The sequence below is a fragment of the Tachysurus fulvidraco genome, chromosome 21, assembly GCF_022655615.1.
Source record: "Tachysurus fulvidraco isolate hzauxx_2018 chromosome 21, HZAU_PFXX_2.0, whole genome shotgun sequence".
Lineage (NCBI taxonomy): Eukaryota > Metazoa > Chordata > Actinopteri > Siluriformes > Bagridae > Tachysurus > Tachysurus fulvidraco.
In genome coordinates, this window is record NC_062538.1 from 11,039,905 (window position 1) to 11,058,599 (window position 18,695).

At 41.1% G+C, this 18,695-nt stretch overlaps 1 protein-coding gene across 1 annotated transcript in view; it reads right to left on the reverse strand.

Annotated features, from left to right (window-relative positions):
• Positions 1-2,176: 2,176 nt before the first annotated feature.
• nnt (nicotinamide nucleotide transhydrogenase) overlaps positions 2,177-18,695 on the reverse strand; it is a 37,901-nt gene continuing 21,382 nt past the window's right edge. The window contains exons 14-22 of the mRNA XM_027139945.2: positions 18,029-18,224; positions 17,381-17,614; positions 16,135-16,295; positions 14,625-14,804; positions 12,816-12,975; positions 9,486-9,567; positions 6,508-6,626; positions 6,309-6,424; positions 2,177-3,595 (exon numbers count right to left, since the gene is read on the reverse strand). Of these exons, the coding sequence (XP_026995746.1) occupies positions 3,455-3,595; positions 6,309-6,424; positions 6,508-6,626; positions 9,486-9,567; positions 12,816-12,975; positions 14,625-14,804; positions 16,135-16,295; positions 17,381-17,614; positions 18,029-18,224 (1,389 nt within the window). The 3' untranslated portion in view covers positions 2,177-3,454. The remainder of the gene's footprint in view (positions 3,596-6,308; positions 6,425-6,507; positions 6,627-9,485; positions 9,568-12,815; positions 12,976-14,624; positions 14,805-16,134; positions 16,296-17,380; positions 17,615-18,028; positions 18,225-18,695) is intronic.

Below are 18,695 nucleotides of genomic sequence, written 5' to 3' on the forward strand. Positions count from 1 at the left end.
TTCTCAACGTGGTTTCTTCCTCTTCTACTACAACAGTTTGCTTAAGATTACAATTCTGTCTTTAAATACCAACATTATCCTTTATATCCATGTACGCTGACAATATAGTCGATGAACGAAGACAGTCATGAAACAAGTTCATTCTGGTTTTTACTGGAGTTATAGCAGTTCTGTCGAAGAACAACAAGTGTAAGAGTGTAAACTCTTTTGTAATGGTTAGATTTCAGAACCAAACACTGACACTGGAGACTCCTTCCAAAATCATTAATCTGACAAAAATAACTTGGAACACCGTTAGCAAACATTTTTCACTTTTTCTTTATTCTCTTTTGAAGTGTCTGATATGCGAATCGATGGTAATGAAAGGTTACTATAGAAACAAGACGACAACATAAATCTGGGATCTGCAGCTGCACTAATCTCAGCGCTGCTGTTATAGTTAGTGTCCAATCTCATCAACAAAAGGGACGGTGTGCGTGCAGGTTTTCTTCCCAATCAAGCAGGAGCCACACCCGAGTCCACCTGTTTAATCAGTTCATCTTGGCTTTCAATAGACTCAGGTGTGGCTGCTGCTGGAATGTTGGAACGAAAACCCACACCTGCTTTTCCGGGATAAAATCAGACTCCCCTGTTCTGATCAATCAGATTTTAGAATTCAGCATACACCATGGTATAAAATAATATTATTGGCAAAAAAGTAATAAGTGGCTAGTGCTTCATGTGATCTTACCGCCTTCACAACCCATCTTTTCCAACCTGGACACATGATGCACAAGGCAGTCTGATCATCATGTGCTATGATTTTCAAAATTTTTAAAACCAATGAGCAACGATTCAGGTCCAAGGTCTTCATGTCATTTGATGCCATAAAATCAGATACTGAATGTAATTTTCCTGCATTCTTTCAAAAAACAGCATGCAAATCACCAAGTGTTGACTGAACGAGTGTTGACTAGAGGTATTATAACCCAGTATACGACTATGACTATTAAGAGTAATAATATTAAAGTAAGTGTATTAACTGTTATTTATTTCTGTACAAACATTTTTAAAAAGGTCTTGAATAAAATCTCACTATTTGTCATGTTATAAGATGGATGAACAATGGCATGCCATGCAAGAGTAACGAGCGTAGTGTTGACGGACTGTTATCGGAACAGAAGAGAGAGAACTTTATCTCTCATCTTAATCTCTTACTCGTAGTTATAGTGCTTTCCAGTTTGGACAAGAATTTAGATCCGCAGCCATTAGAGTTTCAAACCACAATGATTTACAGCGAACCACAAACAACTACTAAAACCACCGGGACGACGTAACATTAAATGAAAACCGACATCAAATGGCGGGCTACGGATTGTAAGATGAGATCAAAATCATCTAAAAAGTCAATGTATGATCTGAAACAGGCCTGATTGTAGCTACCCAGAGCACTTGTAAGAATCCTGGGGAGAAAGGAGCTGTGAGAGATAACATCGTGTCTGAGTGCCACTTGTTGCTGAAGTGAAAGAGCCCTCATGACAAACGCATGCAATCCTAATGAGGATTTCCCATCTCAACTTCACACACTCATATGGGCTAGAAAATAAACACAGATCCTGTCATGGGTCCTCTTTTTAAATAAATAAATAAATAAATAAATAAATAAATAAATAAATAAATATCCGTTTAGAACCTACACTGAATTGGTCAGTGTTTTAACGGTTTTGTTCAGCGCTCTCTATGCACCACCTCACAGACTTTCAAAGAAAGCCGCATGTTTTGGACCTAGTTATAGGATGAAGCTCAAACATCTACAGGGTAAATTGTGCGAATGTGGATTTTCATCATGCTGTTGCTTAAAGCCTGGGGGGAAAAAAAGGTGTAGGTAGATATAATCATGTCTGAGTGTCACTTGTTCACCAAAGTGAAGGAACCCTCATGACGGACGCATGCAATCCCTTCAAGCATCATATGGGTGAGAATATAACCGCACGCTCCTGCAGGGCATCACCCCGAAAGTGACAATGGCCAATCACTGGCACTTGTGCAGATACCTCTTATCAGTTCACGTGTGAAAGATAAAGTGCGGCGATACAAGCGATACAGTTTCACGTGGCAAGCTTGCTTACATTAAGTTAAAACCTTTTGTACTGTACTTAAGGTAAAAACATGCAAGCTCGAGAGAGGAACAGAGACCTTTTTTTTGTTGAAATCTAGATGTTTATTAGGAGTGATGTTTCATGATGAATTGCAGAGAGAGAGAGAGAGAGAAAGAAGCACTTCACAGTACGTCATTAACGTGTTTCATGTAAAACTGTGATAAATGTTTCTCTTCAACATTCACTTCTCTTCACATTTTGCACGAGTAGTATTTAAGAGCTTCAGTATTTCTACATAAACAGCAAAAACTGGAGTGAAAACATCATCTGCATATCAAAGAGAAACCATCTAGGTTTTTAATTTTTTTTTTTATCCAATTCATTTCCTACATCTTGATTGTTTTATTGCTTGTTCTTGTCTTTATTTAGCTGCTGGATTGAAAGGGAAAAGAAAAAAAAAAAAGGCCAGGTGTTATATGAACTGGTGTAGACACATTTAAGCAGACCTCCAGTCTAAACCAGTGGAACAAGCCGGGTGTGTTAATGCTGCTGCCATTACATAAAATCATTTGCTTGGCAACGGTCTTCGTTACAGGTGGGATTGATTGATTGGGTTTAATACTGTCGAGAGGTAGGGTCTGTTGTGGACTTCATTATAATGCTCTGTTATTAACAGCAGTCATAAAATGCCAAGCAAAAGCCCCGTGTATTGACTTGGCACATGGGGGTCGGAAACAAGACACGACCCAGCATGAGATTAGACCTGAACATCAACCTGACATTTGTATACTGAATTAACCGGAAGGATAAATCTCACTGAAACAAACAAAAAAAATGATCGGGCTATTTCTATTTTTCTAGTATTGATCCTTGAATTTTTGATCCTTGGCAATCCATGACTCCTCAATGAGGCAAGGGGGGAAAAAAACCCACACACATGCCCTTCAACATCCCATCTTTCACACCTTCAGAAGCTGGTCACTTAAACATTATTATGCATTATGCTTCTAAGAAAACCTATGGCTTAAAATGATCGATAAACAGATGATTGTTTTAAAAAATAAATAAAAAAGAAATCCCTGACAATTTGTGCTTAGCTCCTACTGATGAATTGTTAATGCTTTGGGGTTGTTGTTTTTTTTTACCTTCTAGGTATAAATGAATTAGGCAAAACTGTAAAAACTAAAAATCTTCAGAAAAGGAGAATGAAAAGAAAAAACAAACAAAAAAAACACATCGGAGTGTGGAAGGAAGTGGAGCTTCGTTTCTACTTTGTCTATGGGGTATTATTTTCAATTTGTACACCCTGTTCCCTTTCCACAGGGCGCAGCGATTTTTCTTCCCTCACAGAAGGCCAGTGCTCTGGAGCTTAGCTGTTAACCTTCACGAACTTTAGCGGCCAATGCGTCGCACGTCTTCTTGGCGTCTCCTAAAAGCATACAGGTGTTGGTTTTGTAGAAGATGGGGTTGTCCACGGCTGCGTAGCCTACACCCAGAGACCTCTTCATCACGATGACCTGTACAGTGAAAAGCACAAATTCAGACGAAAATTTTCCAAACATTAGAGAAGATGCATGTATTAAAAATGTTTGGCGAAAAAATAAATAAATAAAACTCTGATTGCACAATGTTTCTTGTTTTCTAAATATAGCCAGTCAGCTGAAATGTGTTTGGTGTTGAGACTATTGCATGGACGTCATCGGTCTTACCATCAAAACCACGCTTGACTTCACACAGACTTGACAATGTGGTTTACTTTTTTTTTACCCCAAATTCAATTCAGTATCATTTTGCACTCTCTGCTATTAAATAAAAGGATTTGTACCTTAACACTAATTGTTTGAAGCAACTGTATGAGAATGTGGGCCAACATTTAATATTAATAAATGTCATGTAATCTAAATCAGGAAGCTTCCTTGATTTCCCAGCATTCTGTAAGGTGGTTACATTCGCTTTCACCGTTTTTTTACCTCAGTGTTTAAGCTTAAAAGTTCGGCTCGAAACGGAAAGCTGGGAGGGATGCGGACGAGGATGGGAAATATAATGATCCATGGGGTTTTATTTGAAGTTGAACTTGAGCAATGCTGAAGATTTGCACTTCCTTACTTCGACACACCAGCGCAAATCTAAAGTCACAAATTTCAGACACCAAACCTGCTTTATCCAAAAGACAAAAAAGGATCGTTTCACTGTGAAGTCACATTAACCGAGTCCCTGAAGGCAGCGAACACCATTTTACTAAAGCCCTGTACTGCACCTGTACGTACAATGTGTTAGACTTTAGCCTTATATTTGTACATTAGTGAGCGAAAGAGAAAGCAGATCATGCTTCCAGCGTCTAATGGTTATTTAAGTATCTGCCATTTACAAAATTAAGCATCATTAGTGTCTCGGGCGCGCAAGCCGAACCGAGAACTTCCTGGGAAAGCGAGCGAGAGCTGTGCTGTGATTGGGAGCATCTGGTTGGGAAGCAGCAAGCCTTTTTTCTGCTAATTGAATAAGTAAAACCAGGAGAGGAGAAGTCCTCACTGCGCTGCTGGTCTCTTTTTGCCGGTGTTGCTCAAGATGCTGAATGATAGTTGGAATGAAAACGACCTCATCTTGTGACGGCGAAACGAGATGCTGCAACCTTTTTAACATCACCGTCCATCCTGTGGCTGATCGCCGGAGGCAGGGCGATGAAGGATCGGGTTTGGAACAGGGCAGAGCGGAGTTCCACCTGACTGTCATCTCCCTGCAACTTCTACTGCATAAACTCTCAGGACAAACACGCAGCTCTGTTGCTTCTTTATTCAGGCTGCAGCTGTGCTTGCTAATATATGAAGACTCCTTGTAATCTGGGAGCAATCAGGACTCTGGCAGCAGATTCACTGCCTACCAGCCAATAGGACGATCTCAATCATCCGACGAGATCATGTCATTAGAAATGTCACTACAATGTTAGTTTAAATGCCTCTGGAAGAAGCAAGACACACACACACTATGACAAACTTCAGTTAAACGGTTCATTTTGCCTGGAAGCATTGCTAAATAAACAAGAACCGGGAAGAAACCCATAGTAGCCCTACCCCTGATGTAAGGCACAACAAGCCATATTCCGGTCATTTTCACACCTTTGTTGCAGCTGAGCTCATGAGCAGTCCAGACGACTGATCCCTGGCCTTCTCGAAAATGGGGGTTTGTGGCGTGTGTGGTGTGAAAGCCAACCGCGTTGTGCGCCACATGCCGTGTAGCGTGATTTGGGGTGTAAAGTGACAAGTTGAAGCAGTCATAAGATGGTGAGATAGAACCATTACGGGCAGTGAAGGAGACAGAACACCTTACTGATGCATTAAAGCAGAGTTTCCACGACAGCAGCATTGTAGTTAGGGCAACAGAGGAAAACGTATCTCCTCCAATCTTTCTCCTCCAAACGAGCCCAGAATCAGTCCTGAGTACAAACTCAACTAAAAGATAAAGACTGAAAATCTGAATGAATCTAAAAGCCTCATGATGGAAATGATTCAGGGCTTCAGATCTAAATTTGACTTACAGAACAAAAATGTACATCCTGGAGAAAGCACTATACCTCACTAACACATCACCTCATCCTGAATAGAAATGTCTGGTTTAATAACCAACTGGGGCATTTACAACATGAGCACCTGTGACTGCGCACATCATTCCTCCTGAGCATTATGCAAAGCGGCTTTGGCACGTGGGAAATCAGCCAAGCGCTCCACACGGCAGGAGAACCGCGTGAGATTATTTATCCTGAGAGAATTAGAACCTTCGAGATCATACACCAGCTTGTCTTTTAAAGCTGGAGGGTATAAGGAAAAAAATCTGTAACGATGATGTGATGTTAATTGGGGTCAGTTTATACATTGCAGATGCATTTTTTTTAATAATAAAGTTGCATGCAGATTAAAACGTTAGCCTTAAATGCTCCAAGTGGAGCTCTAAAAATCCTAATCCCACCAGCCATTGCTTAAAAGGTGTTATAAATTATATAATATTCATTTCAGTCATCGGCTGATCTCTGGCTGGCTATTGAAAGTTTGCATTCAAAAGAGTTTGACCTCAGTTATCTAAATGATTCCTTTAAAGATTGCAAAATTGTTGATAAAACAAATGATGTGACTCCTAATGTTTATAAAAGCATTCCATTAAACAGCATGTGAGGATTTTACTCGTCTTAATGCTGGGTTAATGATGTGGTGCTGTAACAAAGCAGTAGTGAAGACTCACCTGTTTTGACTTCCACACTTCCAGCACTGGCATTCCAGCAATGATGGAGTTGGGGTCTTCCTGTGCAGCCGAGTTCACGGTGTCGTTGGCTCCGATGACCAGCACCAGGTCGGTTTCTGAGCATGACCAGAATGACACATCAGGACAAAATGAAATGTTAAATGCGGTTAAATATGAACAAGTTTTGGCCACACTATACCAGGGAAATCGTGGTTGATCTCGTCCATCTCTAGAACAACGTCGTATGGCACGCCGGCTTCAGCCAACAGCACGTTCAGCTGCCCGGGCATGCGCCCAGCGACGGGGTGGATGCCGAACCTGCACAGCAAAACAAAATTTTACACACCCGCTGACTCCAAAGGACAGCTGATCACAGGAAACTATAGGGAAGTCTTTGACCTGGCCTGAAGTACTAACACCGTGGGTCACGCACGTCATTGAAGAGGTTAAGAGAGGAGAGGAAATAAGTTGGAGCCGGGTCTATCATTCTAACACGGGCAGTAGTAAAGACACACCGAGGGGAAATGGCTAGAGGAAGAGCATCAGGCCCCCGGGGCCGCTGAGCACCTCAATGACCCGACCTTGCAATAAAAAACCCAGAAAAAACCCAGAAGACCGGGGCGTGCACACAGGAAGTGGCATGCTCGAGTTTATCTCCACTCAGGACACAAAAGTGGTTCTGTTGGAAAAAATGACTGTCATTAACTCATTAGGATGTGGATCACCTGCTGCCTCTGACCAGCATCTCACAGTGAGACCGGCTTCTGCTCAACAGGACAAACAAACGAGCTCTGGGTTTACGAGCAAAATTCTCAGCTTGTTGAACAAACCATGTGTGTATATATTTATATACACACACACGCAAAAGTTTGTAGATCTTAATCTAAAATGTTTTTTTATTAACAAGTAAAATTTCTGAAGGTCATATAAACTTGACTGTTTATGTGCAACTCTCTTCCTGCCAGGTGGCTTCATGTATACGTTTTTGCCATGTCCATTTCATCCAGTTCTAAATGGTTTCCCTATTTACTGAAAGATTTTTGACTGCCACTTCAGCTCTGCAAACGAATAACTCATATTTTGTATTTAGCTCGTGAAAGCTACATTTGGTCTCAAAGAGACAGTTTTCTTTCCTGCTAATTAGCACTGAGGAGCAAAGCCTCCTCCTGGTGAATCTGAATTTATTTGTGTGCCACGATACCTGATACTAATGCAGAATATGTTTAGTTCATTTTTCTTTATGCTCGGTATGAGGTTAAAGGACCTCCCGCACAAATGTCATCGCATTGTCATCTGTCAGCTTTGAGTGAACCAAGTTTGTGTTTGAGGAGATGGAGAAAAGACTGTGATCAGCTGTGTGAGAGGACAAACATCAAAAGTCTCAGACGTGGGATTTGTCAATCAGCATCTGTGACAAGCTGCAGCTGGAGGGGAGTCGGGGCGGACGTGGACGGTGCAGCATCTAAGCCTGGCTCTGTGTTCATGATTACTTTAAGCACGCAAACACGTGCGCTCGCACACACACACACACACACACACCTGTCGTTGTAAAAACGGAACAAAAGACGTTCCACTTAATTTTTGACGTGACTGCTTATGGCTTGGTGAAGACTTGCGATAAGGAAACCTGTGATGTGTAGGCAAACAGAGAACACCAGCGAGTCGCCACTCTGCCCAGGGCCTTCTGAAAAGGACGACACCCCGAGCAAAGTATCTCAAAAAATAAATAAATAAAAAGCTCAAGGAGGAGGGGAAGTAAAGGAGGGGGGACTCGAACCTAATCTGTCCACTCTTTGGCCACCCATCTCCCCCTGTAATCAACTGCAAATGCACTAATAGGAAGCAGCTGTTGGGCTCCCAGATCAAACGAACGCAGGAAAATTACACAAGCTTCCGGCCGGCCAGCCTGCCTCTCTCTCCACCACTCCACTCCTCCATGCCCGAGTGAAACGGCTGTGCCCGAACCAGGTGGAGGGGGGTGGTGGACAAAAAAACGGATCGACAGTCATTTAACCATGCTACAAATTGCATTTAGGAGGGGAGACAAACTTCACTGCAGCACAATGTGAGGGCTGTGAAATATGCAACCCAAACCCCCCCAACCCTGATCTCTCAGCATGACACATCACAGCTTCCCAAAACAGCAAAACGCTGATCGATTCTGAACAACACTGTCTGACCAACACTTCACCCCCCTGTCTGAGCAGAACAGGTTGGCAAGAAACACCAACAACCTGGAACTGATTAGAGTGTGTGTGTGTGTGTGTGTGTGTGTGTGTACTATGAGAGCCTTTTAAGGAATGCTCTTGCACAGAGGAGGCAGTAATTAGCCTCTCTGCATATTACAAGAACTGTAACGATAACTTCTATCTAATGAGTCAGAGGGAAAAAGAGCCACAAACATTTCTTTTTCCAACAGGGGATTGGGTTTCAATTATTAATTAGACCTTTCCACTTTGAGACTCTGAATTTGATTGGCAACCTCGTGAGAACAATCAACCTGTAGCCTGCTTTGCTTTTTAAAATCAAGTGGCAAAAGTTCAGTTGTTGTTAATGTCCCCATTATGTAAACAATAGTTTGCAAGTCATTGATAACTTGGTCATATTACACTAGACACACAGATCTGATTATTAGCACCCACGATGAATCTAAACATTATCAGGTGTCAGTATTGAAGTCAAGCGATTGAATTCTCTAATCTGATTGGTCACAAGGTGTGCGTTATTTCTCGATAAATCCAGAGCAACATTCCTCAAGGATTGTGTCGAGATTTTCTGGGTTTCAGTGTGATGTCCTGAATGTAAACACCCATGGAACTAGAGGCCTTAATTACTAAAGATTAGATTTGACGAGAGAGAACTAATCAATAGGAGGCAACTCAAACCAAATCTATATACACATTGAAAACAAATGGCTAGAAATGCCTTCTGCTCTCCTATTGGGCTGCAAGGCGAGGACTGACATGCTTGGAGGAGAGCACTAACTGCTCAGAATTAGCCAACAAAGTCCCAATGGACACGGCAAGGATGAAAGCCCTCTGTCTCTACCAACACAACAGGACAATCATTCTCCTTCAGGCATCTTCAAACAAAAAGTCTGAGTTAAGGGGTGTGAGCGTGTGTGCTTTATAATAGTCATGTATTAATGCTGTAGTGCATGTGTGTGTGTGTATTTACCTGACTGTCTTGCCATGATCAGTCAGAGACTTGACAAGATCAGCAATGGGATACTGCGCTTTAGCTGCACACAGACCATAACCTGCACAAGAGCAGACAATTAATCATTAATAAAGTGTGTCTTTCTCTCAGATTGGTACTATAACACTTTACAGAAATACTCTTTCAAAATAACAAGAGGCAGAAAAACAGCAACACAACAAATGCATCAAAGTGATGATTCACTTTATCTAATGATAAACAGCAGTGGGACTCATTCGTTTACAAATAAAAAAAAGTAAATGGGAGGGGGGGCACTTCATCACTTCAGGACATGTGGTGACTGGAAATTAATATATAGCTGTGATGAGAGGAACTCTTTATACCACATAATCACTGATGATAACAGTGTTTTAATCCTTACTTGCAACATGGAACTTTTGAAACAACTTGTACACAAACCCTAGAAGTTTCTTTAAAAGTTGTTCAATATAATATTATGTACAGTTTCAAATTTGGTGATTTGATCGTATTTTGATCGACTGTAAACACTGGATGTGACATTCTAGAGATATGAAGATATTGAACTACTAATCAGAAGGTCATGAATCCCAGCAAGCTGCCACTGCTTGTCCTCTGAGCAAGGCCGGGGACGTCTGCCAAAAGCTGTAAATGTAATAACACTTGTGGTCACTTTTCATCTCAAGGATAGATCACCTAAGGGTTAACAGGTCAGACATCCCATTTCAAAATCTTAGTCTTTTCCATCCAGAATTAGAGACACTTAAAATTAAAGCCACTTTGTTAAGTAATGTCTCTGCCGGTGTAAGCTGTAGATAAGAGAGAGGTTCATTCAGTGAAGCATGCACTTGGTCACACAGTGATGTTCAGTACAGCCATCTCCACCCCTACAAAAGAGCCTTTAAATCCACAAAAAAAAACAGGACTATGGCAGAGGAAGGAAAACTTTTCCGGGAATTAAAACACCCTTTAACATGGAAAAGCACGTAATGCTCCCAAAATATTCCTGTGCTGGAAACTCATCAGAAAAGGCAATAAATAAATAAAATCACAACCAAGATAATGATCTGAAACCTTGGGAAAAAATAATAAAAAATGACTAATAACAGAAACTCCAGGCCTGACAGTGACCAGGTAGTGAGTGATTTTAAAGCCTTGTGTTAAAACATGCCAGAACTTTCAGCTCACCTCCAAATGTTCCGTACATTCAGATTCTTGCTTATAAATACTGTTTTCCGTCCTGAAATTTTTTACAACTCCAAGCAATCATACCTTCAAATTCTCACAGCGTGATTGGCACTGCACTAAAATGACCTTAGCTCCGATGCAAAAAACCCTTTCTTAATAGTCCCAAAACCAACATGGCCGACGTCCCCGTCCATATTAAGACCAGAGTTAACCACCAAAAGACATTTAAAAATGTGCATCAAAAGAGAAACAGATATGTTGTGAAATTGTTTTAGTCTTTGTTGACGTCATCTGTATTCATCCATGATTGTACCAGAGTTCGCTAATTTGAACCCCGTGTTTATTTGTACCCGTGAGGAGGTGTAGGGGCGAGGCACAGAAAGAACAAGATGTTAAAAAATTGCTAGGTCGAAGATATAATGTGGAAATAATTAACAGTTTGACAAAACACACTGCAACCTGCTGTCCATGAAAAAGGAAAGGGAATGAATCATTCAAAGCCTCCGTGATGTTGGATAGGATTTGACGGAGCAGTCACAACAGCAGCCAAACCCTCAGCTTTAAAACAGCGTGCTGCATGTCAACAATCCCCCTGTGATCCTAATGATTTTCTAACTTTTTCATAACTTTCTTTTTTTAAAAACAGACATTTCTCCTAAGGAAAATGATCACGGCCAGAAAAATCCGGTGTTAAACCTTAAAAAAGTCCTAAATGTTTTTGCAGGTGTCAATCAGCCAAAGTGACTGCGACTGTTCCAATTATAAGAAATGTGAAAATCCAAACATGGATGTGGCACTTTCACAAAACCAGACCTGAGAAAGAGAGAGAGATAGACAGAAAGTCTAGACAAAAACATTAGAAATAGAGCAAAGAAAGAAAGATAAAAAAAAAGGAAGAAAGGAAAGTCAAAGAAAAGACAGGCTAGAAAAACAGATGATTGGAGGTAAAAAATAGAAGCAAAAAGATTGAACATAAAAGAAACAAAAATGAAAGTAACAAAATAAGAGAGAGACAGAAGGTAAGGCTGAGAGTAAAAACAAACAGAATGAAAGAAGGGACTGTAGTAAAGACGCAGGAGAAACTGATGAACTGAGAACAAGACAGTAGTATAGGAGGGAATAGTGGGGTCAGCACATGGGGGCAGGTTGTTTGCTTAAAAAAAAAATAAATAAAATGTGTGTCTGTTGTGCTTGGCCGAGCAGCCCGGGTTACTTTAGACACCAGCCGGCCTCATCATCTCAGCCTTCACCCTGATACCCCATGCCCTGCTGTCAGACCATAAAACCCAACTGTAAAACAGTCTGCCGAGAAAAATAAAGCAGCAAGTAGCACAGACGGCTTTGGGGGCCTATTTTTGGTGGTGGTGGGACACACAGTGAGACACGCCGGAACCTGAGAGGTGTTTAAACAAACAGACAGATGACACACTGGTTTACAGTCAAAACATGATAGTGCAGTAAAAGTGTTGATGTCTGTAAGACATATTAGTCTCAGAGACTTCCTGCTTTTTTCACTGTACATTCAGAAAGAACCAAGAACCATCCCAGATTGAAACCATGGATCTTTAGGGTCAAAGGTTTAAAGGCAGGGTCTCCGATTTTTGAAAGCCAATGTCGACATTTGAAATCACCAAAAAAAAAAAGCTAAACGCTGTTACTACACAAAACACAGTTGTAGCTGCCTCTCTACATTACTACGATAGAAGTGTTATTTGTGTAGTAACAGCATTTAGCTCAGGAGCTATTGACTCGGGAATCCTCCATGTCAATGTTAAAACACTGAACTGCGCTGCACTGAACAGTCTCGCATATTGACAAGCCCCGCCCCTTTCTGCTCATTGGCTACACGTTTGTTTTGATTTTTGTTTAGTTTGTCGGCCCGACTCAGTTTTCTGAAGCATTTCTCAAAAATCTGAGACCCGCCTTTAAGTTTGTTTTGTTTTCACTCAGGTGCTACAGGGACAATGACACAAATGAAACATTACGGCACAAAAAAAAAAACACCACAATTACTAAGTGTGGTGCTCAGTTTTTATAGAATGCCAACGTTTCCATTAAAACAAAATCCCATCTGTGTATGAGCAGCATGTAAAGCCCTCACTTCTGGGAACAGTTGCCCCCCTTCCATGTCCCTGCAGTCACCTGGGACGATGATGATGTTCTGCGCCTCCTTGATCATCTCCACAGTCTGATCTACATTGACCTCGGTATGGGTGCCCGTGATCTCCATGGGTTTACCAGTGCCGGTGGAGGAGGTTCCATAGCCACCGAGGATGACGTTGGCCAGTGAGCGGTTCATAGCCTATGCAAGAGAACACAGAGGCGAATGAAACGTGTGACAGGTTTAATTCAAAGCTGCTACACATGCACAGCACATGTTACAGGTGTAAGTGCACCTCTTTGTGGAAAACGTATTTAAAAAAAAAAAAAAAAGTTTTACATTTTTTAAGCCAGACTGATATCAGATATTGACACTTACACGTCTGCCCTGTGGACAGGTTTATGGTGAACACATCATTTTGGCTGATGCACATAACACAGGACACCAACTACAAAGCGAGCAGCGTTGCCAACAATAAAACTGCACCAGGCAGAATCTGATATCAGTCTGACTGCAGTGTTGAGTCCTTCCGTTCACAGACCGACTTACAGTTTTTTCCGCATCTTTATACAACTGAGCAAATGAGGGTTAAGGGGCCAAATAGTGGCAGCTTGGTGAACCTGGGATTCGATCTCATAACCTAAACCTTGTCTGAATCATGGCCGAACAAAAGCCAAAAACATGGTCATGTCAGCACCAACAGAAGCATTTATAAATAAATAAATCCTTAAAACAAGTATTCTCTGCAAACATGATGTTTATATATCATAAAAGCATACATATCTGGTTATTTAAATTTTATTAAATGGAAAGAAATTACAGTATTTTATAAATATATTATTGTATAAATTGTGATGTAGACTATGATAAAAGGAAAAAAAAACAAAATGCTGCTGCCACATAACATTCAGTTTTATCCTCAAGTATTACGTCCTAAAGGAAGCTTCTATAACGTCACATGATTTTGATCCGGTTTACTGTGAGAACTTCAGACGTTGACGTGGAAAGAAACCTTTGATTCATTCTCCTACATTTCCTTACGTTAACAAATAATTCAAGTCGAGTACACAGGTTTGGAAATGTTAAGAATAAATAAATTCAGTATCATCTTGATCGAGTTACTCAGTATTGGATCTGGGCTCTCCAATACACATGCATCAATATCAGACTTTAAAAGAAGACAGAAGCTTATGACACAGACAGACACACACACACAGACAGACACAAAAGATGACTAGGCACGTGGTTAAAAGAAAAGGAAAACAGAATAGTATCAGTCACTATTGCCCCGAAGCACTAGGCTGAGGTAAGCCCTGCTCCATGAGGTCACAACGAGGTAGAAGAAGAGCACCAGTTCTACCAGGTCTTTCCCTTGAAAACCTATTTGCCCCAAACATAATGTAATGTAGCAACTAGCCAGAAAAAAAAGGCAAAATAAATAAAAAAAAAGAACTATAGTAACTTCTAAAATACTATTGTGTGTAATCTATTTCTATATTTTATTCACTATGCAGATGAAAGACTGCTCACAAACACGTGGGCGGAGCTAGAAACTACAAATTACTGATTGGTCAAACAACAATGATGGAGTTGTCCTGAATCTAGCCTGTTTCATCTAACCCCTTCTCATCTAATCTTTTCTCTAGTGGCTTTAGGACTAAATCATAAATCTAAGCTTTCTGAGAATTAAGTATTGCCCCGCCTTTAAAACAGACCCGCTCCATTTCCCACTGTTTAAGGAACTTGTGTAAACTTGTTTACTGTGAACAAGATGCATAGCAGAACTTTTGGTTTTCATGGTTGATTAAAATCCAGGGAGCGTGAAATATTAAGTGGGTTTGGGCTCTTACCACACACATGATGTAGGACAGGATGGCTCCAGATGAGCCGATCAGAGCTCCAACGATGGTGAGCAGGTTGTTGTTGAGCAGGAAGCCCTCAGCACACAGAGCCCAGCCTGAGTAGCTGTTCAGCACTGTGATGACCACAGGCATGTCTGCTCCACCGATGGCTGCAGTTAGAGTCACCCCCTACACACACACACAATTAGAACACAAAGACAAAAACTAGAAGCAATTCAGAACACTTCAGCTTGACACAAATTACTGAGTGGACTGGTTGTTGTGATGGAGTGGCTTAATATTAGCTACCTGAGGTTGATCATTTTCCCTTTAAGAGCATGTCCTGAAATGTCTTATTCCCCTATAACCTTTCCAAAACTTATTATTATGCATTATAAATTATATACCCGTTTTTGTTACGATTCACAAGTGGAGTGAGAAAAAAGAAAACAAAAAAGTCACAAGCTTTTACTCATCCGTCCTGAAGACTTTGCAGTGTAGGGAAAGTTTAAAATCACTACTTTCTTTAAAAGGTTTGTACTAATGCTGTTTTTCTAATACGTTTCCATTTCTCTAGTAATGTGTGATGATACTATTTTCAGAGCTTCTATCCAGATACTCTGTACTGATGAACTCTTACTTACAGTTTCATTCTGCTGTGGTATAAAAGAAAACTGATTGGTCTACAGTGTGAAAGGGTATGTTACAAAAGACCAGGTAACAATTGATCATCAAAATACATAGTATTCATCATGGTACGCACTTTGCAGTGTACCTCACCTAGACATCTTTATCATATTCATTTCCAAAAATAGCCTGCATCAAAAACAACTCTCAGGCATTTGCACTTTATACCAGTCACAAAAACAAAAACTATTCTATATACCAGCACATTATTATATTTGCAAATGGTAAAGAGCCAAACTTTAAATTTTTTAACCAGAATCTTGAACCTCTCTTAAGTTCTCCCATGAAATCTCATTATTAACGCTTTACCCTGAAAGTCATGGTTTTACAGCAAGACTCAGGTAACACTACATGCAAAGAGCATCAAAAAGTCTAGACAGAGGTCAAGAGTAAATATTACTGCGATCCAAACAATATCTGAGACAAAGACTAGTACACATCAGCTGTTCAACAAATGTTAATCTTCTTGAAGTACTTGTTCACACAACTTCACACTTCAACAAAAAAAAAGAAAAAAAAAAAAAGAAAAAAGAAATTCTTTCGAATAATGAGCAATTAATAATAACAAAAGCTGACGTTCTGTCGATTTGGTCATAGGAACAAACAAAAAAAGTAACCCAAATCGTAACGCAATTGCTCAGTCTATCTTCATCTCCGGTACTAACATGTATATGTACGTGGATATTATGCTCCGATTTACACACGAAAACAAAAACACACCCACCCCCCTTATGACATTGTTTATGATGTTTAAGTGATTTAAGCCATCTGAGGCTCTTTAACTCAATAAATTATCTTTAACAGTTATCAGCCCAAAAGCACTGAATCTTACCATGATGGCCGAAAGGGCAGAAACCGAGCCGAGGCAGGTGAGGCCCATGGTGTAGCTGGGGTCCAGCATGTAGGGCACAATGCCTCCCACGCTGGCAGCCATGAGGCAGGCGTTCAAAGCGTGACGGCCTGGGAGCATGAGCGGGGCAGAGTTCAGAAGACCTGCAGGGCAAGGAAACGAGATGACGCTTTAGAGATAAAGTAAAGTTTAACATAAGAGCTTTAAACTAAACCAGCTTTCTGGATATTCCACTACATCTATGGGCAAGGAGTTTGAGTCAAACAACAAAATGAAGCCATAAGGGTTCAGAATGCCTCAATACACACATTTCTGTACATTCCCTGTTCCTGAATTGAACAGTGTTGGAAAACTAGCCAAACCATATGAGGCTATCTAAGGTACTTAACTGATCAACCAATGGATTAGAACAATCTAGCTACAGTGGATCATATGGTCCATAATCGGCCTTATCGTGTTTGTTTACTTCTGGACTTGTCGGGTTTGTGTTGCAGATGGACTGGAATCTTATTCAGCGTACTCTTTGAATAGCCGCCGAAAAAAGAAAAAAAAGCCCTGACCGAACTGAAAAGTGCACACAAGCATAAAAATGGGAATTGTAATCTTCTGCATCAGCAGAGACCTCCAGGTTCCAGCACGCCAGTGGAGGAGTGGGAAAGCTCCTGGAGATAATGTGTTCCAGCTTTTGGGGAGGTGGGGGGACAAGTGGAAAATGACTGAGGGGTGGAGGGGCTAAATTAGTGCCGAATTTGGAGAGGTTCCGCCTGGCCAAGCTTTAAACACAGGGCATGTGTGGCACTGCTGGGGCAGGCAGTCAACAAACTTCACGCCGACGACTTCAGGACCTTCAAGCAACACCGCTGGAGGGATTTTGCATGACAGGCATCAGTCAGAAACAACTTGCAGTCCATTAAAACTTATTGATTTGGGTCTCCAAAATGTCCTACGTTTGTCTGGAAATTCACAATCAAGTCTATGGTTCTAGGTTCTTAAACTTAGGCTTCTTTTTACTTATTTCCGGTCCTGAAATAGGCTCCACCCCCAGCCGACCGACATAAAGCCGATCCTGCTCTGACAGGAAACTGGTACTTTTGGTTGAAACTTGCATGTCTGAATCTCTCACTGACAACAGAGGCCACAAAAATAATCAATATGCATTTTCAAACGTTCCAGATCGCAAAAGTGTAAAATGGTATGAAATGTGTTGGGGAGGAGGACGAACATTCACCTTGCAGTTTGCCATATGCAACTAGGGAACCGCTGAAGGTGACGCCGCCTATGTATGTGCCCAGATATGCAATAATCTTGGTGAGGTTGGCGGCAGGGTCTGTGGCGAAGTGCGGATACTCCACCATGTACTCCGCCACGCAGGTGAGTACGGCGGCCAAACCGACCAGACTGTGGAAAGCAGCCACCAACTGAGGCAGATCTGAAATCTGGATCTTCTTGGCGATAGTCAAACCTGTACGGGTGGGAAAAAACAAAAAGATTTTTTTTTTTATTTAGCTCTGCTGGGAAAAACAGCCATGATATTGAGGTGTGTGTGTGTGTGTGTGTGTGTGTGTGTGTGTGTGTGTCTGTAAGGCTGGCAAAGACCTGGAGGTTTAAATTAGCATCTGGAACCACGCAAGCGCTGCGCAGGACAGCTTCAACTCCTTTCCAGCAGGTTTCCAGGAATAATTAGCAATTTAGATTAGATGTGACTGGCTACAAAGACACCGCCGCAATGCCGCGTGTGACTCATGACCTGATGACCATTACCTGAGCTTACAAGCAGCTCACTGACTCACCCGTTTACACACTGGTACACACTTATTTGGTGTTCGGAGACTTCAAAGAAATGTGTGATCACACACACACAGAAAATTATGCTCACCAGCAGTGCCACCCACAGCCATGGCAGCACTCATCTGGCCCAGGAGCTCTGGGGATGGCTTCAAGACGCCCAGAGTTGCTGCAATGCCACCTGCCACTCCAATCATACCCAGGGCATTACCCAGGCGTGCTGTGGATTGAGTGGACAGACCTCCCAAAGCACCAACACAGCACAAACCAGAGCCCAGGTACATCATCTGAGCAAAGAGGAAAAAATAAAAGAAAAAAGAAAAACAACTGTTATAAACAGCTGGACATGTCAACAGCTGGACATACATGTCAACATGTATTCTTGCAGGTACAAGAAATGTAATCAACCAGGTGTGTTTATAAACCCAAAATAACCTACATACTATGATGCCATGAAAAGCAGCAGGATTCATTTTAAAGTTCTAAACACTTACAAAAAATAAGTGGTTCCTTCGCCTATATATATATCAAAAGTTTGCATACCTTGGGAGAATATGCAAGATGCGTACTATTTATTTTTAAGGAAAACAGTGAGAAGGCAAAACAAATGAATTTTTTTTCCAAACAAAATTTGTTGAATTATTAAACAAAACATAACAAAAAACCCTGTTCAAAATTTTGCATACCTTCAGTTCTTAAGATCATATATTGCCCCCTTTAGCATCATAGCTGCCCATTCTTTATCAAATTCTCTCCAG